General features: G+C 43.8%; 1 protein-coding gene across 2 annotated transcripts; it reads right to left on the bottom strand.

The window, feature by feature from the left end:
- Positions 1–15,096: 15,096 nt before the first annotated feature.
- Positions 15,097–20,070, bottom strand: LOC121616532 (ICOS ligand-like). Of its 2 annotated transcripts, XM_041951332.1 has the most exons (6): positions 19,957–20,070; positions 19,583–19,626; positions 18,698–19,063; positions 18,321–18,605; positions 17,672–17,774; positions 15,097–15,752 (listed from the first exon to the last, which is right to left on the bottom strand). In XM_041951332.1, exons 2-6 carry the CDS (start codon positions 19,614–19,616, stop codon positions 15,713–15,715), a joined length of 828 nt encoding a protein of 275 aa, XP_041807266.1. In that variant the 5' UTR covers positions 19,617–19,626; positions 19,957–20,070; the 3' UTR covers positions 15,097–15,712. The 2 variants fall into 2 exon arrangements, with proteins under 2 accessions (XP_041807266.1, XP_041807267.1); XM_041951333.1 differs by lacking the exon at positions 19,583–19,626 and having other exon boundaries at positions 19,957–20,022.
- Positions 20,071–25,232: the final 5,162 nt, after the last annotated feature.

Raw genomic sequence — 25,232 nt, 5'->3', positions numbered from 1 at the left:
CACCAAAAACCAGACATTTGCAACTAGAATAGTCATTTACCACATTAGCAATGTATAAAGTGTATTTCTGATTAGTTTAGAGTTATCTTCATTGACAAAAACAGTGCTTTTCTTTCAAAAATAAGGACATTTCTGGGTGACCCCAAACTTTTGAGCGGTAGTGTGTATATATATATATATATTGTTGGCTGTTTACTGCTTGTAAGGATCAGCTATATTCATGTCAAACAGCGATGTTTCATTTTACTAAAGATAATAATAATGTTGTGTGGTGAGCTGTGGGAGGAGGCAGCCTTCATGCTCCTTCACACATTAAAGTAACTGTGGTTCCTTCCCTGCAGGCATCACAGTCTGTGGTAAAGCCATCTCTAGAACACCTCCAACACTTGACACAACATCACAGTCTGCCTTTCAAACAGCGGCATCACACTCTGCAGAACAAGAGGGCTTTGTTTTGTCCTCCCGTCTCTTTGGAGGCAGGTCCCGGCTTGGTTTGTGGACCAACAGGAACACAGCTGCCGGGCCCCTGATCAAAGCAGACTGGGGCCTGAGCACTGTCAGTCCCAGGGTTCAGCAGCGCCATTCTGTTTGGGATTATCACACCTGTGGTTCAGGGATTAATCCCAGCAGAGACATGGGAACCAGGGACAAGGGGGCTCCAGAGGTCCAGTGTAGAAAGGGAGGAGGGGTGTCCCGACTAAATGCATCCCAGGGCTTCGCTCCCTTGAGTCCTCGGTACATTTGTGGGCCGACAGGTTGTGAAGGTGGGAAGCAGGCGTCACTTTAACCACACCGGCTCTGAGTCTGGCCCAGCGGCTGCTGCTCTGCTGATTGTTTTTCATGTTTTTCTCACCAATGACTGAGCTGACACTGAAAGGGGACATGCTGTGGTACAGCAGAATAACTGCGTTCTCTGCTGCAGCCCCACACTGTGGTATAAAAAAACAGATGCATGCAGCCGCTGGTCTGATAAGGATTTAACGGAGGGAGAATTTCAGAACAAGAGGCCTCATCTCATGAATCACTTTTTTCAGTTATTGGTCAGTTGATGTACGGAAACACGATATTTGACAGCGAGGAGATTCTGGTGGGTGACCCTCCTTCAGATGGAGATTCCAGTTTGCATCACTAGTGATAACAAGACTGCACATTCATACTTCTATTCATTCATTTAACTGTCTTGCATCTGGCTACAATCCAAATGAGAGAGAAGACATTTCAGACGCTGAAGAGGAACTGACAAGACATTGGTATTTGACAACCTGGGAATGAGAACCAGTTGGACATTTTCACTGTGTGCATCTCAGTTCAAGATCACAAATCTGACTTCAATTGGTCTTTTCTCGTCTCCATGTGAATCAGGGTCAGCTCTTCTCCAGTCCAGAGGCTGCTGGCAAAGCACCTGAAGAAAAATGTCAGAAGAAGAATGGCTCTCACTCAACCTCTCCCTGGCCATCTCGGTTTAGCACGTTAGCATGCAAGAGTTTGCTAATCATCACTAAGCACAACGAACAGGTTGGTGAGAATTAGCTCTGCAGGTGTTTGGTCACAAACCACAGGCCGCCTGTGCACGCGTGACTCATATTTAAATCTGTTATCAGGCGGCGACCTCTAGCGGCTGCAATCATTAAGGCGGGAACAAAGGAGGAAGTCAGGTGATGTAGCGTAGAGAGCAACCAAGTCCACATAAAGAGGAAGGTGGCGTTGGTTGGATGGGTCAAAACCCGCCGTTCACATCCTGTGTAAAGTCACGTAATGTACGTCAACATAACATACTTATTTTATCCAAACCAGGCAAGTGGTTTTGTTACCAAACCTTAGCGCAAACGCTACGATGAAGATCCAGGAGTGTCGCTGGTACTCTGCAATGGTCATACATGACTTCTTCAGTCATTAAGAGATGTTGGAACCAAGTATCAGACCATGTGAAGCTGTGCCCTGATGATGGCGCTGGATGAAAAGTCAGCGCATCAGCAAAGTTATTACAACTCATCCGCCAGGGACCACAAATATTCCCACATCATTTTTACCCAATAATTTCCACCAGGCGAGTTAAAAACTGAGCTGATCGCGTTCCAGAAACGTCTCTACGCTCTGCTCCACGGGTCTGTTTTTGAAGATCGATGCGTCAATTTGCACAGAGAGGATCAGGCCAGACAGGAAGTCAGACACAGGAACAGTGGAGAGAATCTGGTAAATTTTCAAAATAAAACATCCTGTGCAGATTCCGATTGTACAAGTCAGCGACAAGCACAATTAAAACAGACAAAAAATAAAACCGTTGAATTACAAAGCCTACTAACCCACAGTAGAAGCTCAATAATCAAGGGAAAATGACCGAATTAACATAACTTGAACAAGTGAACAAAGCTTTGGATGAGAAGGATTGGACACACATTTTGCCGTTGTCTGTCAAATAAACAGTGTCCTGCTCCGTCTGGCTTGTTAACTACGCAGCAACGTCATGACAGCAGTGAGACAGCAGCAAGAAACGTCAACAGGAAACACATCAGCAACACGCTAATGAAAGAGAAAACCTTTCCAAACCAAGAGAGGAATGCTTCCTTTGTTGTTTTATGCTGTCACATGGAAAACAACATTTATGTAAGTCATGGATCATACATGCAAATCGAAGTATTGAAGAAGTATTGAGACAGCAGTGGCACCCCGAGTCCTACTCACGATATCTCCTCTTGATATGGCTTTTATTGGATGAATGAAAATGTTCTTGACTGACCAGGTGAGGTCTGTAATAATTTATTATTTGCTTAAAGACGTGATCCGAGACCCTCCGAGTGTGACCCAGCGGGGTCATGGATCTGTGCTCTATCAGCTCTCTTTCTTTTACCGACCATGCAGAAAATCCTCTCCTCGTTTGTTTAGCTAATTCAAAAGGCATTTTCCCCGAGCCTGTTCCTCCTGAGCCCGTTTGTCTAACAGCTTAATGTCTCCGAGTGGCTTTACTTTAAAAGAAAAAAACTCAGAGCTGCTGTCCATCGAGCTCAGACCCTCCCCCAGTGACAAAATGCGGGAGACTATGGGAACTGACTCATTTTTGGAGCCAGCCTCGAGTGGCCATTGGAGGAACTGCAGGTTTTGGCATTTCTGAGGTTTAAGTAACCCTGTAAGAGGACATTTTATGAACAGTATGGTGGATAACAAGGGGAGCGTATGTATGCAAATGCACATTCTAATGTGTATTTTAACAATGGTAACATTTTAATCCGGATTAACTTGTTGCTTATTTGCTAATTAGCGTGCATATTTGTATAATATTGGATCTTTATTAGTCATTATAAAACATTTACTATTGCCTTATGCTGCATGACCATATTCTATAACTACTAAACCATTGACATTCAGAGTTGTCCCTCAATAGCCTCCTAATTTCTGCTTGTTGATGAGTAAGGAAAGTGTTGTCCATGAATTACAATCTTCATTCACCTAACCTCCAGAAAAAGGCATGAATAAGTGCTTTATATTGACTAATAAAGAGAGAAATGTGCTACTAATGTGTATGCAAATAAGATACTACATAATGGTGAAGACGTAAAGTGTTATCTTAATAACAACCTAAGAATGGCCAGCAGCACAGCATGAATCAGACCTGAAAATACTGAAAATAGCAGTTTATTGTACTTCAGAGATGAGCATTACCTAAAACAGGAAGCAAAAGTTCATCCTCAGCAAACCCTAAACTTCCCTAAAGAAATGAAAAGAAGTGACATTTCTTACCTAAACTGAAAAACAACAAACAAAAACAGGACAAATTGTAACATTTATAACAAACTGTTTACAAACTACAGCTGATTAACGTCAGCAGAATCAAATTGATCATTTAAATTTAGGGTGAACCCAACCATAAAGGCTTTTCAGATACAAACTTCTTGCTTTCTTAGATGAATAATTACAAAAACAAAACATTATATCACTATTGAATACATGAGCAATAAAAATACATAATAGTTAAACTTAAATAAAAGATAAATAAATTCTGACTGTTAAAACACAGCCAGAATATATGGAATTTAAATTGACATTTGTTATTTGAACGCTACAACTTTATTAAATTACTAACTGCAGACATCATTTTGCTGCTTTTTAGGAAGTTTTAGTGGTTTTATTTCCAATCCTGCACCAACATCACTCACAGTGTGACTCCTGATAAAGTCTCATTTTCAACAGCAATGAAACTGCGGAAACATTGTGGAGCTCAACGTAGAACAAAATGACATCAGCAAGAACGCAGGAACACCGTAAATGAGGCTTACGTCCAAGAATCCTACCAGTATTAACACTGATCACGGTTTCAGCTCCCTAGTCATTCAGCCTTTATTTCAAAATAAGAGCACAGTGTTATTAAAGATAACTCAATCTGCAGTCAAACTGCATTCAAAGAACTAAATTCTCCGGATGAGAAAGACGATTCTTTTAGCCTGAAAACAGCACGTTAGTCTGAGTTAGCCATTGCTACGCTAAGTTAGCTAAACCACATTTGAAAAACACGGCCTGGGTTGATGTCAAAAAGACTGATGTCATCCACTTGTCTAATCCAGAGGCAGCAATTCCACCAAATGCACCAATCATGAGGAAGCACCTGTACACACACACACAAAGGGAAGGAGAGGGAGATCTATGACATTAAAACAAATATGATCCAGCGTCATAACAAGCACAAATCAATATTCTTATATGGAAAATGGGTGAAATGACTTTGTCACGCCTGAAACCAGCCACAGATATTTCCCCCGTCAAATCTGAGGCTGTGTAACCTGCTGCTGATTGGTCTGTTTGTTTGGGCTCATTGCTAACGAGCCCTGTTTCCAGCTGCTATCACTAAAGAGCTCTGATAAACCAGCTGTACACCTGCTCAGCAGCAAACAGCAGAATTAGCGACGAGCTGGTGAACACAGTGGAGCATTTAGCAGCTGGAGACACAGACACTGTCCTCAGAAGTTGGTGGAGACCAAAGCAGAGCCGCAGTGACATAAATAAAACTCCAGGCAGTGTTTGCTAGCCTGACAACCATGTAAACTTCAGAAGGCCATCGTTTAACACACGGGTGGTTTTCAAGTAGCTGTGCAGTGATGCATTAAAGTGCCCAAGCCTGTATTAATATGTCTTTAAATACTGCATGCAATATGTGCTAACAGATGGACAGGTGTGTCCCTCTGCGACTAGACGTCACAGAAAGGAGTGGAAAGCCATACATTCATATGCTAACTTTTTTTTATTTTAAATGATAAAAAGAACTAAATAAACAATAATTTCAAACCACTCACATCTGATGTGCTACTGCAGAGCTGAAGCTAATAGAACGAAGGCGACCATCAGACCTACGGGCCAGTCAGGGAGGCTCCTCCCTGCTTCACCTGTAGACAGACAGGTAGAAACAAATGATTTCCTGTAAGCCTTCGCACAGAAATCTTCATCACTTTCTACTTCTCTTCCAGCGCAGTCTGAATCACGTCACAAGCAAGTGTTGTGAAGTGCTTTTCTTTTTTTTAAACAATATATGTATTGAAGTTTTGTGCAGATATATCAAGGTTACACACACGTTTAATGGTAAACAAACAAATAAACAGACATTAGGTACATTCAAAATCAGAGTCCATGAGGTGAAAGAAGAAATAGAAATGAAAAATAAAGTGCAGCTCATGATTGTGGTCCTGTACTGGAGTAGTTATGTTGTCCCAGTTTCGCTCAGCAAGTTAGACAAATCTTTGTTCTTGATATACCAAATATAACCCCCCCACACTTTCTGAAACATTTCTTGCTTATCTTTTAAAGTATACGTAATTTTTTCCAATGGTAAACATAAAGACATTTCTTTGAACCACTGCCCAATGCTTGGTTTGCCGATCTTCTTCCACGACAGAGCTATCACTCTCTTAGCTTGTAATATTCCTATATTTATGAAGAGCTTTTGACAGCTATCTATGTTCAAACCTGTAGGATATAAGCCCAGATGAAGTGCTTTTCTTAGCCAGATTCTCTCAGTGGAAGGCTTTATTTATCAGCTAAACGAGCCCTAACTCATTCGATCCAGGAGTCAGTCAGTGCTTCATGACTGTGGTTTGGTTTTAGTGAGTTGTAAATAAAAATAAGTGTGTATTTAGTGGCTGTAGTTAAAGTGTTTCCTCTGCACTCTTACCCCAGCAGGTGTCAGCAGCACCACACGGTTGCTGGTCACTCTCAATACAACGTCACCTCCTGTACAGTCACTGACCTGAGCTGCATCAGCCCTCTCACCTCCAGATGTGGTCAGGTGGAAGTCATACGTAAGAAGACGACAACACAGCTGTCTGTGAGCGAAGCTTGACAATTCAAGTCGTTTGCTCTATTCTGTTTGATTTCTGTCCCTCAGTCCTCTCATTCAGTTCTTAAAAATCAATGCAGGCCTCCAATAATAAGTTTGAATTTTGTGTGAGTTTATTATTATTATTGCAGAGTCTGTGGATATCAGACAGTTAAAGGAAAGCTTCATCATTGTCGACAATTTACTCTAATATTTAATAGTAAGACAATCACAGGGCTGTAAAAAAAAAAAAACCTACATTTTAACCAAAAACAAAAAAATGAATGAAACCCAAGTTAATTTCAGGGTAGCAATGATGTATTGTAATTTATTTTTTCTACTACAGTTTGTTTGGATATCAGCAGGTCAGTATTACAGTTAAACAGGGAATGAGCTGCAGTTATGAAAGAAGAGCTTTAAGATGGGAAATAACTGGGAAAACAACTGCACGACCATATCGAAGAAGACTCTGGGTGACTGCGGAGGTTCCGTTAACTTACCTTTGTTTAAAACATGGGTGGCGCTCACAGTGACGTTTAGGGTGTGGTTGTGGATGAGGCATTTCACAGAAAGATATCGACCTCCAGGGATGTTTATAGTGCTGTTGAGACTGTAGAGTTGATTCTGGCTGTTCTGCGCTGCTGTGGCATTAACATCCGTCAGGTGTTGGCAGTTGTTATGGTGGTCCTGCAGTCTCCACATCAGCAAAGCTTCTGGGAATCCTCCCCGTGCCGTGCAGACTGCAGTCATTGCTTCCTCATTCACAGCCAGGCTGACGCTGCTGTAAGACACTGCGGGCAAGACGTTGACGTGCTGACAAAAACATCACGACATTCACCGAGAGACTTCATTTCAACTTTAAAATGTAGACCCAAGTCTGGTCTATTGGTGTGTTCATCCACATTTTGATTGGTCCTATAGTTTTTGATCAGTCACTGTTCAATGACAGTGATCGTTTGGAGGGAAATTTTGAGATTATAATGGGTGTGTATTGCGCGGAATGTTCGTGCTAGAGTGCGTGCTAGAGTGGCACAGAGTCTAAAAACGATCTGAAAATCTTCTCTTTTTCTCGTCGCTACGGCCACAAATTACACTCTACACGCATAATTTTGGGATCAGTTTGTAGACAAACTTGTCCTCTTTCGTGTGATGTCCTCGAAAAAGCCGAGAGACTTACTGAATTTAAATAGTGAGACTTTTTGTGCAGCCAGCTCCCTCCTGCTCTCCCATTAAGTCCCATGTTAAAATTCAGAGCTGTTTTGTGAAAAAAGCAGAAATGCCTCCTGTCTTTACATCGCCATAAAAAGAAAAGTTGTTGTCTCAGGAATAAAACGAAATGATATTCGGACTCAGGAAGGTCTTGGGAGTCCGATGATCTATAGTACACTCTGATAGGAGGTACGGTTCTCTCCCGAGGGGGGGTTGTTTAGGAGGTGCGCAGAACCCAAATCTCACTGCATACAATACAAACACACGTACATCTGGCCCAGACTTGTCCGCATCTCACAGTGTAATCGGTTTTTTGATAGCAGCTACGGTTTTGACACAATCGCAAGTTGTTCGGAAGAAACCGACAGCGAAAAAGCCGCTTTTCAGTTAACAGGTGTAACTGTCATTAACTGTCATTTACACACACACCGGTCAATAACCCACGCACACATATCTGCAGGACAACAAGCCTGAGAATGATTATCTTAACGAGCTCAGTCAAAACAAGGGCATTGTTTGAAAACAATCTCCGTCCAACAAACAGTTAAACTCAGCTTCACCAAGCGCTTTGCCAAAAAGGTTGAGACAGTAGTCACACAAACGCACACACAAGCAGGGCTAACCAACAGCTAAAAAGTGATTAAAAACAAGCACGTCAAAACTGAACAGGAACAGGTAAAAAGTGGGAGAGGTAGAGAGGTAATTATCAGCAGGTGGGGCAGAAGTTACACACGCACACAAACACACACACACACACACACACACACATTCAGACACACATATACCAGACACATCTCCATGTAGGAGCTGGTTGGGCTGCTTGTGTAGTTCAAGCAGACACACACACACAAACAGACGAAGACACACACATACGCAGTCACACACAATGACAGATACATAAACACACACACACAGACAAATGCATAATGAAAACCCCATCCCCCCGCCCCCGTGTTAACGCCGTTAGCTCTGTTAGCTCTGTTAGCACCGTTAGCTCTGTTAGCACAGTTAGCTCTGTTAGCGTTAGCACCATTAGCTGTATTAGCGCGGTTAGCTGTTAGCTCCATTAGTGTTAGCTCTGTTAGCTCCGTTAGCATTAGCTCCATTCATGTTTATTGATTCAGTTCATTAATTCATGTTAACAGAGACATGAAGCAGAGGAGAGAAGCAGACACAGACAGCTGAGGTGATCAACAGAGACAGACAAGGAGAAAGCCACAGAAACACAGCTGAGAGCAATTCATTAATCAGGGACTGACTACCTCTGATATCTGCCGTTTTCTCAAATTGCAGCCTTTTTCAATTGTCCGCTGCTTCGCCATAGTTTCTCCTAGAGACTTCATTCAAACTTTAAAACGTAGATAATTTTGTCGGCTCGAACACACCCCGTGTCCCTTTCAAAATTTCCCAGGGGGAATTTTCTAGTTTCCTTTATCATAGGAGTACAAAACATACTGTCTGTCGTCCTGCCAGTAAAAGCGCAGATTCTCTAAGCTAGTCGGAGTCTCGATCATCAGGGTACAGGGGAGTATCGCTGATTCACCGACAGTAGTGTTGACATCGAGTCCCACTGCTGCAGAAGCCACTACATGTCACAGAAAATAGAAAAACTGTCATTTCTTGGCTCGCCTCACATCACATCCTTCATGTTTTATGCTCATTAAAGGTTTTACAAATGCTAGATAACAATAGATTACAGTATATTCATGTCAAATACACACTCAGTCACTGGAAGAATTGCGCCCTAAACTGTGGGATGCAACAAATAAAGAAAACTTACCAAACAGGCACAGCATGAATTCAACAGACATTCCTGAGAGAAAGCACACCTGCAGGCCACACTTTCTCTTTTAACGCAGGATGTTTTTGCAATGACTGCATCAGATCACAGTTTCTCGTCTGACAGATACGCAGACAGGCACGCTACTGACTCATTTCTGTTTCTAAATATTTTTCAAGAAATGAAGCGTAGCTGTCGATCCATATTCCGGGGCCAAAGTCAAGCCAAGGTCACAGATTCGGGAGGCCTGGATGTAAAGCTACGTACTTCCTTTATGAACAGGATGTGGGGCAACTGCAAGGGAGTAAGCAGACAGGCAGTGTGTGACACCACTCGCTGACATCTGAGGACACACCTCCCTCCAAAAAGGTTGTTTATGTGTGTGTGTTTGGGCCAAAGAGTCATTTTAATGTTCTTCTTTCATTATCTGCTCTCTATCTGTTATGTGTGATGCTTTTCCTCCCTGCCTGCAGTGTTGCACTGTTTCATTTTAATAATGCTTCAGATTGCCGATAGCATGGTGGACAGTCGAGAGTCAGTTTTCATTTCGGTTGTTTCTTACGAGGTGTAACGTTTTAATTCACTGTAACTGTCTGTCAATGTAAAATTCTTTACTATGTGGGCTGTATGTCAGATTTGCGTCCCACTCAGGACCACAGGTGAAAATTAGCTTGTAGCATTTGTGGTGCAATCAATGTTTCATGCTTGATCCCTGCTAAATAAACAAGATTCAAAGGTTTTACTTGTCACGTGTTCATACAATATGTACAATGACATGCAGGTTAAACTTTAGCATCAGTGACGATAATTGTAATAATGAGAATTAGCAAAAGAAATATGATTGTGGTCTTGATGGTTCGTCTACAGTTTTATAATGGTCAATGAGATGATCAGGACGGTGATTGATCTGTGATTGGCCAAAAAATTAAAAATGAAACTATTTTTAAAGAATATCAAAACAGTGAAGGTGCAACGTTGTAAAGGTGAAGCTAAAATAATGGAACGCATTTCGCAACGTTTGCCTTAATTTGTGGGTGTGGGGGGTATACCAAGGAGCTAACCTCTTCTGTCTTGTTATCTTCTTTTTTAGGGGGCCAACAGAGTCAAGGGTCATACGCAATTAATCTGTAGCACTAGCAATCAGATGATCAATTATGGAGGGACTAAACTTATCACAGCAGTCCTCTGTTGTACTGAGACATGGCACTGAAATGCTGATGAAGGCACATCCTTAAATTTAGCTATAGCACTAGCTATAGTGGCTCCGCGACTGTGTGTCGGATGTGGGACACTTGAAATTTTAAAACAGTCACATGGTAGGAGTAAGTCTTGATTAAGAGCTGATTTAAAGGAAGACCATGGATTTTTTTATTTGCTCTTCAAGGAGGTAGGTGATGGGGAAAAGCTAACAGCACTCCAGATGAAAAGCTGACTGAAAAGCTGAGCCAGTCAGCTTGGTGCCAGTCATGGATAAATCAATCAATCTATTCTAAAATGGACAGGCAGTGAAGGGAAATCAGGGATGACACAATCATGTTTTCATGAGTAAAAGTCTGGCAGCTGCATTTTGGACAGTCCATAATCATGTTCTGGACAAGCCATGTAAACACAGCATTACGATAGTCCAGACAAGAAGAGAAAAAAGCATGAAAAACTAATATTGTAATAAAATTAATATTGCACATAGTAATTTATGTATGATAAATCACACATCAGTGCAAAAAAAACAGTGTGAATATAGACCAGTATTCCTTCTTACAGGGTGGATGCAGCAGTCTGTTGCTGAAGGAGCTGCTGAGGGCCCCCACTGTGTCATGCAGGGGGTGTGAGGGGTTGTCGATAGATGTCAGCTTGGCTAACATCCTTCTCTGACCCACATCCTCGGTGATGTCCAGAGGGCAGTCCAGGACAGAGCCAGCTCTCCTGACCCTTCTGTCCCTCTCAGAGCTTCCACAGCCCCAGCAGACCAAAAGACTACAGATGCAACCCTTTACAGAGCATCAGTGTTGGTGGACCAGTCCAGTTTATTGTTGAGGTGGACTCCCAGGTATTTGTACTCCTCCACGATCTCTATGTCAAATCCCTGGATGCACACCGGTGTAGTCTGTGGTGCTTTCCTGCAGAAGTCTGTCACCATCTCCTTAGTCTTGCTAGCGTTTATGTGCAGGTGGTTTAGTCCACACCAGTCGACAATCAAGATGGCGGCGCGTGCAGACGCAGCGGCTCGTAGCTCCCGTGTTTACGTTTTTGTTTGTTTGTTTTTACTCGTTTCCACTTTTACTTCTCTTCTGGAAGCTCTGACACAGTACAGCAGGTCTGAACTGTGGAACTTTGGAGTACAGTTCGGACTTCACACACGCCCTAAACTGGACTTTATTCCACCGGAGCTGCTACGGACCCCAGAGCCCACCACCATCCCCCCACTGCTGCCAAGGAGACGGAGGAGGCACCGTAAACAAAAGCGGGGCAAGAGAGCCGGCGTGCGTGCTAGGCTACAAGCTAACCCTCACAGACCGGCTCTCCCCAGTCTCTTCCTCACCAACGCCAGGTCTCTCACCAACAAAATCGACGAGGTCCGTCTAAGGATAGTCTCTCGCCGGATGGACAGCTGTGTTACCGTTGTCACAGAGACCTGGCTGGACGACAACATCCCGGACGCAGCGGTGGAGATAGCGGGCCGCTCTCTGTTCCGGGCGGACAGGACTGCAGCTTCAGGTAAGAGCAGAGGCGGAGGCTTGGCGCTGTATGTACACAATGCCTGGTGTACAGCCACACGCACCGTCAGCACCTTCTGCTCTCCTGATTTGGAATACCTGGTGGTGAAATGCCGACCGTTCAAGCTGGTTAGAGAACTCTCGTCTATTGTTATTGTGGCCGCTTACATCCCACCGCGGGCTAATGCTAAGTTAGCATTAGAGGAGCTGTACTGCCTGATCAGCGGGCAGATGAACGACAACCCGGAGGCGGCCGTGATTGTGGCGGGGGACTTTAATCACGTTGAACTGAAGGCGGTGTTTCCCAAATTTCATAAGTACATAAAGTTTCCTACCAGAGACAGTAACATTTTGGATCAAGTTTACTGCAACATCCCTGCTGCTTACAAGGCTGTAGCAGCTCCTCACCTGGGCATGTCAGACCACATCTCCGTGAAACTCATTCCTGCCTACAAGCCTCTGGCCTGCAGAACAAAGCCGACCACCAGGACAGTACAGATATGGACTGAGGAGGCCTCCTCTGCACTTCAGGACTGCTTCGAACTGACAGACTGGACTGTGTTCAGAGAAGAGGCAGACCTTGAGGAGTACACATCATCTGTATTGTCTTATGTTCAGTTCTGCACTGATGCTGTCCTCCCTGTTAAGACCATCACAGTGTTTCCCAACCAGAAACCATGGCTGGACAGCACAATGCGGTCCCTGCTGAAAGCCCGGGATTCTGCCTACAGATCTGGAGACAGGCTGGCTTATAGCAGGGCTCGAGCAGAGCTGAAGAAAGGAATCAAGCAGGCCAAGCTCCAGTACAAAAACAAAATTGAAGATCACTTCAAGAACAACAACCCACAGAGCATGTGGAGAGGCATCAGAACCATAACGGACTACAAGCCGAACACACAGCTCACCAGCCACGACCCCGCCCTGCCTGACACCTTGAACAGCTTCTTTGCCCGCTTCGACACATCAGGCAGCAGAGAAGTCACACACCTACCCCGGCTGGAGGAGCAGCACCAGCCCCTCGTCCTGCAGCAGCACCAGGTGTCATCCACCCTGAGGAGGATCAACACCCGCAGAGCTGCAGGACCGGATAAGGTGTCAGGCAAGACTTTGAGGACATGCGCTGACCAGCTAGCAGGAGTGTTCCTGGACATTTTCAACCTGTCCCTGCAGCTGTCCACGGTTCCTGAGTGCCTCAAGTCCTCCACCATCATTCCGGTACCGAAGAAGACATCCATCACCTGCCTGAATGACTACCGGCCTGTTGCACTGACCCCGGTAATCATGAAGTGCTTTGAGCGGATTATTCTCAGGTACATCAGAGACTTCATCCCCTCGGACCTAGACAGCCTTCAGTTTGCTTACAGAGGGAATCGGTCCACAGAGGATGCTGTCTCCATCACCCTGCACACAGCCCTGACCCACCTGCAGCAGCCCAACACCTACGTCAGGATGCTATTTGTAGACTTTAGCTCAGCTTTTAACACCGTCATCCCAGACAAGCTGGCGCTGAAGCTACACACGGTGGGTCTGCCTGCGTCTCTGTGCCACTGGATCAGAGACTTTCTCACCAACAGGCCTCAGGTGGTGAGAATAGGGAACATCACATCATCCCCTCTGGTCCTCAGCACGGGCACGCCACAGGGCTGTGTGCTCAGCCCAGCCCTCTTCACCCTGTTTACTCACGACTGGACTGCCATCCACCCCACCAACACAGTCGTGAAGTTTGCGGACGACACTACAGTAGTGGGTCTCATCTCAGATAACAACGAGACCCACTACAGAGAGGAGATACACCAGCTCACCCAGTGGTGTTCAGCCAACAACCTGGTGCTGAACACAGGAAAAACCAAGGAGGTCATTGTGGATTTCAGGAGGTCCAGGAAGACGGATCACGCCCCCCTCCTCATGGACGGAGAAGTGGTGGAGCGTGTGGACAACATCAGGTTCCTGGGCCTCCACATCACATCTGACCTCTCCTGGTCCATGAACACCTCCCGCCTGGTGAAGAAGGCACAACAAAGGCTCTTCTTCCTCAGGAAGCTGAAACGGGCTGGACTCTCCTCTCGGTTGCTCGTTAACTTCTACAGGGCCACAATTGAAAGCATCCTCTGCCTCAGTGTGACAGTGTGGTATGGCAGCTGCACGGCACAGGAGAGGAAACAACTGGCACGGGTGGTTAAAACTGCACAGGGCATCGTGGGCTGCCCCCTCCCTGACCTAGACTCTATATATGAAGGTCGGGTCAGAAAGAGGGCGAGATCCATCGCCACGGACCCCAGCCACCCGGGCCACAGACTGTTTGTACCGCTTCCATCAGGAAAGCGGTACAGGAACATCCACACCACCACTAACAGACTGAGGGACAGCTTCTTCCCCAGAGCTGTTAGAGCTGTCACCCCCGGCAGCCCCTCACTGCAGTGAGAGACTGTGTGAACTGTGAACACTGCACACCGCACTTTACACCTACACCTACACCTCTACCTCCACCTGCACCTTCTGTGTACTTGACTTTTATGTACACACATATACTATAATTATATACATTTTAGTATATCAGCACATTTCAGTTTCATTGGCATATTTTATTCTGTCGGAACATTTCACTGTGTATATTTTATATTTTATTCTGCTTGTATATTTTATTCTGTTTGCACATTTCACTTCCATATTTTATTGTTTATTGTTTAGTATATTTTATTGCCTAAGTATATTTTCATTCTGTTATATTTTTAATTGCTTCACGAATATTTTTTTTATTGCATGTTGGTTTATTTTATTTTATTGTAGTTATCTTAATTTTATTCACTCTTTCTAGCCTTATCTTTCTTACCATCTAAAATGGGGGTTGCAATGAAAATTTCATTGACATGTGCAATGACAATAAAGACTCTTGAATCTTGAAAGTTTACTTCCCTTTATTCCAAATCGTTCCCCTGCGATACACATCCAATGATGGCTGTATCATCGGAGAACTTCTGGAGGTGGCAGCTGGTTGTGTTGTGTCTGAAGTCCGATGTGTAGAGGACAGTTCCCTGAGGAGCCCCGGTGCTGCAAACTCCCACATCCGACACACAGTCGCGAAGCCTCACATACTGTGGTCTGTTGGTGAGGTAGTCGATGGTCCATGCAGCCAGGTGACAGTCTACTCCGGCACTTTCCAGCTTCCCCCTCGGCAGTGATGGCTGGATCGTATTGAAAGCACTGGAGAAGTCAAAAAACATGGTCCTCACTGTGTAACCAGTGCTCTCCAGATGGGAAAGAGCGCGATGGAGCAGGTAGATGATGGCGTCTTCTACACCAAAGCCTGGACGATATGCGGACTGTAGGGGGTCCAGCCATGATGATGGTGATCTGGTGAGCAGAACCTAAGTTTTGCATAAAGTCTATTTGAGCTGTATGCAGAATTTTACCTCAGTTGGTTTCTCCATCATATTTAAAGTCTTAATTCATTCAGATTCAAGCGTTTTGATTCTGAAATCAAACAAGTGTTTTTTTCCCCAGTGGAGAAAGACTTCTGTAAGTGACTCATACAGCAGCTCTGGACCACTCGTAAAGTACTGCTCAGTGCCCCAAATTCTCCTAAATCACCTACGAGTGGTTTTTGCATGAAGCTCAGGAAATAAGCTCTAAGACTGTGTTAGACAGGGGTGAGAGAAGCATCTGCCTGTGCGTAGAAGCTGAATGGTCCATTGCTGGGCTGGTCAAGATCTTCTATAATCCTTCTTGCTCTGGTTCTACACGATCTTTGGTCCTTCAAAAAGAATCAGAAACCACGAATCAGGTTTTTGTCTCCACCACTTTCAGAACCCTTCTTAGGTCATGTTAAGACAAGCTAATGCTAGCTGCGTTAACATTGGAGGGTGCATGCAAGTGACTGTGTTGCTACAAGATGAAAGATAAAGACATTACATTACTTTTGTCAACTTTTTGGTTTACTGCAAGGCCTCCAATATCAACAATTCTATGATTCATAATTACAAGTCCAATTCATACAGCATGTATGTCATGAACGATGCTGCTCTGTGACCTGACCTCTGTTTCTTTTCTCCTGGTTTATTTAATTCTCCTTCATGTTAGACATGCACCTTGATTTCTCACTTTCTACTCTCCATTTTCGTCTGGCTGGTCTCACTAACCTTTGGCCCTCCTTAGTTACTGTTGCTATGGCCAGTCCAGTTATAATAGTGGCAGATTTACCATCTTTTGACGGCGAAAATAATGACTCTGACTTCCAGGTTTTGGAGCTCTGTCCTTCTCCAGCTGATGTTTCCATGCGACACAGTTTAAAAGGAGAACCTCTAAAAGGGTCTTAAATATGTACTTGATGGCTGCGGACATGATTTAATGCTAAAAGACTGAGGCTAATGTCTGAGGCATAAACATCGGCATCCTCGACAGCTGTTCATCCATGTAATTTATACAAGGAAGCAGCATTGTTTTCAGCCTAGAGCGAGTTGGCCCCATAGCATGGGGAGCAAATAAGAACAGTAAAATGTAGATTAATTAAAAAAGGATTTTTTATAACATAATTGTTGAATTGTTTTTAAGGATTTGAGGAATAAGCCACGAGTTTGGCAAATGCTGTCATGACTCTAAACTCTGATGTAGCTGCATCTGACAGAGCCACAAACAGTGGATGTGTCGGTCCTGAACAGGTAGCTGCTGTTCAAAGGGGGGGTTTCACAAAGGGTCAATTCTCTACCTGGAATTAATCTTTGAATATCTTCAAGTATGTCATATAATGTATAAGGCCATTCACGCAGAAGCTGACAGGATGTGCCAAATTTTAAATGTGAACCAAGCACAGAAAACAAAAAGGGAAAATCAATAACTAAAGTTAGCTTTAGCTTTAGCTAAGGCTAGCCATCCTACTATGCCTGTTTTTAGTAAGTGCAGTGACGAGACCCACAGCACACAGATTACTTTTGTTTTTAGGTCCAGTTTGTAGTTTCTGCAAATTAACAAAGCTGCTGTCACTGGTTTAATATTTTAGTCTGAAGAAAAGCAGATGTCAGAATGTCAGATGTTACTCATTTGACCAAATATGTGGTTACTGTGGGGGTTTTTTTTGCCTTCATAGTGCTGTACATCTGAGTCTGGTTATGTCGGAGCACCACAGTATTAAAAGCTAACATAATGGTATCAAGAGTTACAACAGGTGGTGAACACAATCCAAACATTGTAGGCAGTCCTGCTGTATTTGAACATGGAAGTTCATTTTTGACCTTTTAGTGCATGTAACAAAATAATTGCAGCGCCAAGCTCCACTTGCTTGCTTGACTTTTGACCAGGACGAGGTCATTGACCAGAGGTCAGTTGGCTGCAGGGCCTCTTCCTCTCATTATCTGGAATCATCAGACTGATATCAGTCTGATTCTGCAGAGGCATTTTAAATCTTAGCTAAAAACTCATCTGTTCACCTTAACGCTGGATTAGTGCTCATCCTTTGGTACCTCAGGCCTTGTACCTGTTACCGTCATCCTTCCAGCGTGCCAGTGTCAGTCTCAGTGAATTAATTTAGTACTTTTGGTGAATGTTCATCTTGCCTAATTATGTCTATCTATATGAGGTCACAAGGTTTCTGTGTGGTTTTTTTGAGTTCATTCTTTCTCACCAGTTGATGATATGTAAAATAACAATTACAGCAGAGAATGAACTAAGATGGCTCACCTGTGGTGCCGGTGGTAGCACACACAAAACAGAAGGAGAGCAGTGGCAAGAAAGCCAACAGCTGCTCCAAAGCCCAAATGAAGATTCCACTGCTGGCCCTCACCTGTTAGAGGAAATCAAAGAGTTACAAATTATTTGGATTACTGCTTTACCCACAAGTCCAAAAGCAAAAATGATTATGGTTTAAACATTACTCTAAACAATGTTTTGACGTCAACATTGTGTCACATTACTGATGTCACTCAGCGTTTTAGTGTCATTTTTGCCGATTTGTTGATGTGTCTGCTGGATGTGTTGTTGAATAAACAATTGTTGCTAGCATTTAGCTAGATGATAATACAGTATGTCAGTGTTGCATTTTATTTTGAAATAAAAAATAATGGTAATTTGTCCAACACTTTATGACCATAGCTGCAAAGCTAATGAAATTCCCATCAGCCTCAACTGTATGTTCTTCAGAGTGCCAATTAGCAAATTTTAGCATGCTAGCACACTGAACCAAGATGGTAAGCATGGTAAACATTACCTGCTAAACATCTCATTGTCATTTTGAGTGTGTTAGCTCAAAGCATCACAGCGCCGCTAGCACGGCTGCAGATTCGCCGTCTTGTTTAATCACGAATTCATGTGAACGATGTGCTGCTCTCACCAGGACCGCTGATCTCTGCAGTCCTCTTTATGCTCTCATTGGTGTGAGGGTTGTAGATGTCGCAGGTCACATCCTGTAACCCTTTCACACTGACAGAGCTTGTGACAGAGAAGGTTTTATTTAGTGGATCCTCCTGCAGGGACGTCTCAGCGTCCTGCAGCTGTGCAGCACTGGATTTGTTTAGACCGGTCCATGAAACCCGAGGCTGAGGGTATCCTCCACGTGCTGTGCAGGTTGCATTGTCTGCTGCGTTGTTGACTATCAGCTGGAGGTCTTGGTAGGGAGCTGTGGGGGTGGCAGAACAACTGTTGACACACTAGAGTTCCTGCACTTTGATAGGAGGATATTTGTATTTTGGTTTGGAGAAGAGGACTTACCTGAAACCTGCAGCTTGGACTTACAACACTGTTCACACTGTTTGCTGACTTTTTTCTGCTCATCATAGAAGCTAGCATAGGCCCAGAATGTTTTCTGGTCTTCCATCACAGTAACACTGTCAAGTCTAATGGAAATATTTCCAGAACTAAACTCGGCTTCAAAGGCTTGACACCTGTTCTTGTATTTGTCAGTCATTGGCTGTGTTGGGTTATTGGTGTCCCAGTGGAACAAAATGTTTTTAGACTGGTCCTCCTGCCAGTAAAACCATTTGAGCCTCACTGGTTCAACTGGTAGGGAACAGGGGATCAGGACGGAGCCTCCGACAGTGGCACTGAGAGAAGGAGCTGTCTGTCCCATGATGGGTGCTAGAAAAGACAATAATGAAATACATGTCAGCTACCTCAAATGATCGCATGGCTGTGAACACAGTGTGCAAATACATAGAAAGATAGTGTGTGAAGTGTGGACCTGGTTGCTGTGAGGCTACAGTCCAACAGAAGCAACACATCCCTTCTCTCTGTCCACATATCAAACAGCAGCAAGTGTTCACCGGCACGTTAAAGTAAATCTACGCTCTTTTCAGGTTGTTTCATTTCAGCACAGAAAGCTGAGAAGCTTCAAAAGGTTCAAATGAGAAAAAAAAAAACATGAACAAGAACATGACTAAAGGCACGGTGTGCTCTGGACTTCTTCTCTGGATCTTATTCAGATGTTTGGCAGTGACCTGGTCATGTTCGGTACGGCCTGTCTGTGTGGCTGGCTTGTTTTGGACATTGTGATTTGTTTTGCAAACACTGACTGTCACCTTTTCTTTTCTCACACGCTTCGCCGCCCCATAAAACCACCTCTTGTCATATGTATGTGAATGATGATACAAATCTCACCACAAAGCAAAAGGAGAGGAAGTGCAAAGGCCATGACTTCAGAGCTGCAACAGAGATTGTACATCCATATTATTGTGACAGTTACTCATATCAGTCTGTGTAAACACATCTTGGCAAGAGTGGTCTCATTATCTCCCCCCACAAAAAAAAAGTGTGTTATTATCAGCTTGAAGTGGTTCATTCATTCATGCAGTGTTAGCTGATACCATAAACCACGAGCCCTGTCAGACAGCTCAAAGCTGTTTCCTTTACTATTTCCAGTAACTCAGTGTTCTTTTCAAACCATCCTTTTCAGACAGTTACAACAGAAAGCAAAGCTGCACAGTAATTTTTCTCATGCACATAAAACTGTTTAGAAGTGAGATGACACTGACCTGATTAATAGGTACCCCGGGCAGTCCAGCTCTTCCTCCTTCTGTCTCAGCTGAATGCAGCCATGAAAAGAGAGGCTGGGAGACGTGACTCCTTCCTGTAGCTCCTCCTTCAATCAGAGGCATCAGACAACTTCCTTGTTGCTTGCGGTGAGACAGATAAAGGGAGTGGCCACAAGTTTCTCAGTTTGTCAGTTTTTATAAACTTAGTATGCACGTACTTCCTGTCGATTTCTGCAGTGCTGATCAAAAGAACATTACCTTGCACATTTTGCAACATCTGTGGTTTTTACTGTTGTGATGAGAGACAGCATGTGGGAGGTTTTGTTCACATGATTTCGCATGTCAAAATCCATTCATGGGAACAGTTTATTACCGCAGCAGTTGTGCAACACAGCTGAAGAACTGAGGCTGTTTTAGGGAGGTGTTGATTAAACTGTATGGTTGTTTGGATCACATATTATTTCTGCAAACGTGATGTTTTGAGCTGCTGCAAAGGACACAACATACCCTACATTCATGAGGTCTTCCTGTAACACATGTCCAGTTCATGGAGGATGAGAGCAACATCTGTGGCCTTGTCTTTGCAGCTGTAACTTGTTTGAGATGCATTGCTGCCACCTGACACAGGTGTTTTTGGAGCTTTCCCAGTCTTCTGTTGCTCCTGTCCTTCTGGTGTCTCACAGGACACCACTGTAACCCCAACTCCTCAACAACTGTTAGCTCTTTATGCTGCACCAGAAGGGTTTAGGTTGGAACTAGCTGAAAGTCCGGCACATCTGATATAGATGCTGAAAGGAACCTGGTGCATCTGTATGAGGCGTTGAGGGGCGTGACAGTGTTGGTGTCTGACACACTGGGATTGAGACCAGGCTTGTTTCTCTCAGCCTCCATATGTGTCCACTAGAACAGAGCTGCAGATTTTACACCTGCGTTTCCTGTTCAAAGCAGAAAAAGGCGTTTACGCAGATGTTTCCTTTGCTTTCTTGGAAGCTCCTATAAAAGGGTGGCAGATAGTGAGTCTTATGTTAGGTTCAGTTAACAATGAATGGCATCCTGTGAGGTCATTTGAACTTGGGGGGAGCAGTCACAGCGACCACCTGGCCTCATAACAGCAGAACAACACGGCGCACCACACCCTGAAATGATGAGATGAGTCAACTTCCAGCAACATTCTGACCTTCACAAGGTGAAACTTGAACACAACTCGTAACACGGGGCACACACTAAGTCTGAAAGCTCACTTTTAACAAGCACCACGATACAGATGATGAAGAGGACAAGCAGCTGCTGACAAATACAACACGTCAGCCTGGACCTTGTTACACAAGAGGAAATAACACACTGATGAGGTCAGAAAACGCTGAGCAAAATAACAAAGCTCATATAGAAAATGTGTAGGTGTTACACTGAGCCTGGTTTAGACTTACAGCAGAAGAACAGTGGAATCAGCTGTAGTCACAGCTCAGTTATTTATGTCTGCATCTTTTTGCAGGACATATCGACTGCAAACTAAAACTGGTATAACAGTTCTGATGGACTATCAGAGCAATGGCATGACAAACTCCATTGTAAACAAATAAGATATAACATGGTCATTAGAGCTCTTTAGAGGTCTTGGTAGACTTTGTTACGTTTGGACAGACTGGCAAGCTGTTTCCCCCTGCTTCCAGTGTTCTAAGCTCAGTATGTGCCTACAGGCAGCTGGTTACTGCGAACCAGTTAGTTTTTCAGATGATCCCATGCGGTTTGATAATGTTTATTTAGCTTAAAAAGAAGGATATTTTTCTAAGCCCAATAAGGAGCTTTTAATCTTTAGGTTTGTCTGAAAATCTCAACCAGCACCATGCACCACAGCTGCATGGCTGATTTGTCTCTGAATGTCTCGTTACAGAGTTAATATGAGCGTCCAGGTACCAGCATCGGAGCCACCATCAATAGTATTAAAGTAAAAAATTCAGAACTTTGAAATCTGTTTCTGTTTCTGTTTCCACTCCACTGACATAAACACGCTGAATCTACAAACAATATACCAGAATACTCTGTTGGACCCCTGTCACGTCTGAGTCATTCACTCATACGGCACCGTTAGCTGAACTGAATGAAGAACAAAGTTATTTTCAAATCTCAGTGTTGAGGTGTGAAGTACCAACAGCACAGGAAACACTGCATTTGTTTCCAATTTTCCACCACTTTAAAAGTAAGAGAGAAGAAAGAAGGAAAAACTAGTAGGAAAAACATTGTCATATTTATTTAATCTGTAATGGTGACATGAAAGCAGGTAGAAATGCTGATGTGGCCAGATCTCCAGTGAAACCAGCAGGACCGCCTCCCCAGTGGACCCCCCCCCCCCCCCTCATTGTAAAACAAGCAAGTGCTCAGTGTGTGTGGGCATGAAGGCAGTGCTGATATCAGCTGGAATGTATTTTCTGAGTAAGTCAAGTCAGCGCTTGCACTCGTCTTGTGTGTTTGAGGTCTGAAATGTTTGAACGTGTGTGAATGGAGGCGTGTCAGGCAGCATCACGTAACCCGGCAACAGTATCGCTCTGGATGCATGTGTGAAATTTCCAATTTACTTTGCATGACTCTGACAAGCATGTCAACTTGCTAAATCCAAACACGCAAAATATTTGAGCCCACTGGCGCCACCTTTCAAACTTAAACGTTTCATAAATTTCCAGAATTGATTATTTTCCTTTGTGGTAACTCATAGTTAAACAAGAGTAAATGTCTGCAGCCGCACCGGCAGCTCTGTGAGGCCACTGAAGCTAAATGCTAGCGTTAACATGCCACGGCTTCAAACTGTGCGCTGCAAGTTGAAAATATGCAAAAAATGTTTTTGTTGTTAGAGGCCAAAAGAAAGACAAGAATGCGATACTGCATTGCTCTGGATGCAAACTCTCACACACTCACACTGAAGGTTTGTCAGTTTAATCCTTGTTGACAGAACCGCACATGATCTGTGACGACATGAGTTAATTCAGCATGAACAGAAGTGAAAAAAACCCACTGCCCCGAGCAAACAGGAGTGTTTGAAGTGAACAGGAAAATCCAAATAAAGGCAACATGAAAATCACGTAGCGGCGGGTAGATCATCTGATTATGACAGACAATGACCGACCTTATCGCACAAGCTCTCGCAGGTGGTTGCTGGGAGAGTTTTCATGCAAATGTGCAACATTTCCTTGCCGCACACGGGCAGTCGCACAGATCTCATATTCAACCCTTGTCGTCAAGTATGAGCCCAGTTTAGAACACGGAGAAGAAGATTCAAGATTCAAGATTCTTTATTGTCATTGAGCATGACATGTCAATGAAATTTTCATTGCAACCCCCATGTTAGAAACAAGATAATAAGAACGATAAGAAAGATTAGAAAGATTAGAAAGAATAAAATTAAGATAACTACAATAAAATAAACCAACATGCAATAAAAATACTCGTAAATGCAATTAAAAATATATCAGAATGAGAATATACTAAGGCAATAAAATATACTAAACAATAAACAATAAAATGTACTAAACAATAAAATATGCCAGTGAAATGTACAGACAGCAGCTGAAATATACTAAAATGTATATAAACAGTAAACAATAAAATATACCAATGAAATTAAATGTGCCAATATACTAAAATGTATATAATTTAGTTAAGTATGTGTGTGTACTTAAAAGTTAAGTACACAGAAGGTGCAGGTGGAGTTGGAGGTGTAGGTGTAAAAGTGCGGTGTGCAGTGGTTCACAGTTCTCGCAGTAGAAGAAGTAGAAGAAGGAAGTGAGGGAACAAGGAGGCAATTAGGACAATAAAAGCCTCAATTATACAGTCAGCATTAAAAACCACCTGAAGTCTCGTCTCCAGCAGTCTGGACACATACAAACACACATAGAGTCAACGCAGAACAGTGGTACAGTCAGTCACTGGATAGCTGGTTGATTTCAAGTCTACTGGATAATGAATCCAAGGATGGGAGTCGCAACAGAGGAAATAAAGAACACAGACGTATGTTAAGGACAGACAGTACAAGTACTGCATCCATCCTGTGGACGAGTTCTGTTTGGTACCAGGATTCAATAATACTTCTCTGTTTATGTGACACGATTGAAACATTTACAGACTTCCTGAAAGGCCTTAAATCAGTAACTCTGCATTTTCACTCGCTAACTCTTAGAATGTGTCAGCAGTGGACACACACAGGACCCGGCTCCACATGAAAAGTCATTTGACTTGGCTGTATGTATTTGAACTGTAGCACAGGCGCTCTTCCTCATTGATGATGATGTTCTCAGTGTCCTTGAAGGTCAGGGGGTTGCTGAAGGCGTCGAACAGGATGTGTTTCAGCTCCCGCAGATCCTCCGGATTCGGTATCTGTAGTGCTGCCCAGGAAGCCTTCTCTCCTGTCCGACGCAGGAGTTTTGGTCCGAGGGTCATCATGAACTCCTGAAAATCGGCCTACCACGTCACCGCCCATGTCTAGTCTCTGCACGATGACGGCCAGCTCCGCCTCACTGGGCGTGTGACCCAGAGAGGGCGTAGGCCAAAGGCAGGTGGGTTTCTGCCACCAGCGCTGTGACTGACAGGCGCAGGGGGAGCAGTTCACGTGTCAGAAGAGAAAAGAAGACATCAGAGCTGCTTCAAAGTAACAAGTAACAGGAACCTTCATCCAAACAGTGGAGTCAAAAGTACAATATTTGTCCTTCAAATGCAGTAGAAGGTTCCAAAATAAAAAGAAATACTGTTCAAGTAAAGTACATATACTCAAAGAAGTGCTTAAGTGCAGTTCTCAAGTAAATGTGCTGCATGCCATCCACCCCGTCCAGCCCGTGCGTCATGTGTTTTGCCGCTATCTCTGCTGTAAGTTATGCAAAGTCATGTTTATGTAACCTTAGTTATGTTTTTGAGGCATTTCAATGAATGAACTTTACTCCGCTCATTTATGCTGCTTATCCAGCTGCACAGTGCGCTGCGGTGAGTTGTGTTTACTTCACTAGGAATAATTTAGGAATAGTTAGACTTTCAGAATAAATGTAAGCTGTTGATTTATGACATGTTTGACATCATCAAGGGGCCAAACACTTGTAGTATGAAGGACAGCTGATTGTCGACGATGATGCTGGACCCCGATGAAGGCCACATGCTGGTAATATGGGCCAATGTGTGTCCAGCTGGAGACCACTTAACGAAAGAGAGAGAGGGAGTGTTGTGCTTTCTGAAGGTCTCTCGCCCGACAGACAGTGCCGCGCACACACACACACACACACACACACACAGACCATGAG

Source organism: Chelmon rostratus, chromosome 13, assembly GCF_017976325.1.
Source record: "Chelmon rostratus isolate fCheRos1 chromosome 13, fCheRos1.pri, whole genome shotgun sequence".
NCBI lineage: Eukaryota > Metazoa > Chordata > Actinopteri > Chaetodontiformes > Chaetodontidae > Chelmon > Chelmon rostratus.
Note: the sequence above shows the minus strand (reverse complement) of the source record. Positions and strands in the feature narration are given on the sequence as shown.

Bases quoted from the DNA above. Each gene is read 5' to 3' on its own strand.
- LOC121616532 (XM_041951332.1), bottom strand. From the start codon at position 19,616: ATGGCCTTTGCACTTCCTCTCCTTTTGCTTTGTG. The intron at 18,606-18,697 runs GTAAGTCCTCTT...CCACCCCCACAG, and splicing joins GTCCAAGCTGCAGGTTTCAG to CTCCCTACCAAGACCTCCAG. The intron at 15,753-17,671 runs GTGAGCCATCTT...TTCTTTTTGAAG, and splicing joins TGCTACCACCGGCACCACAG to GACCAAAGATCGTGTAGAAC.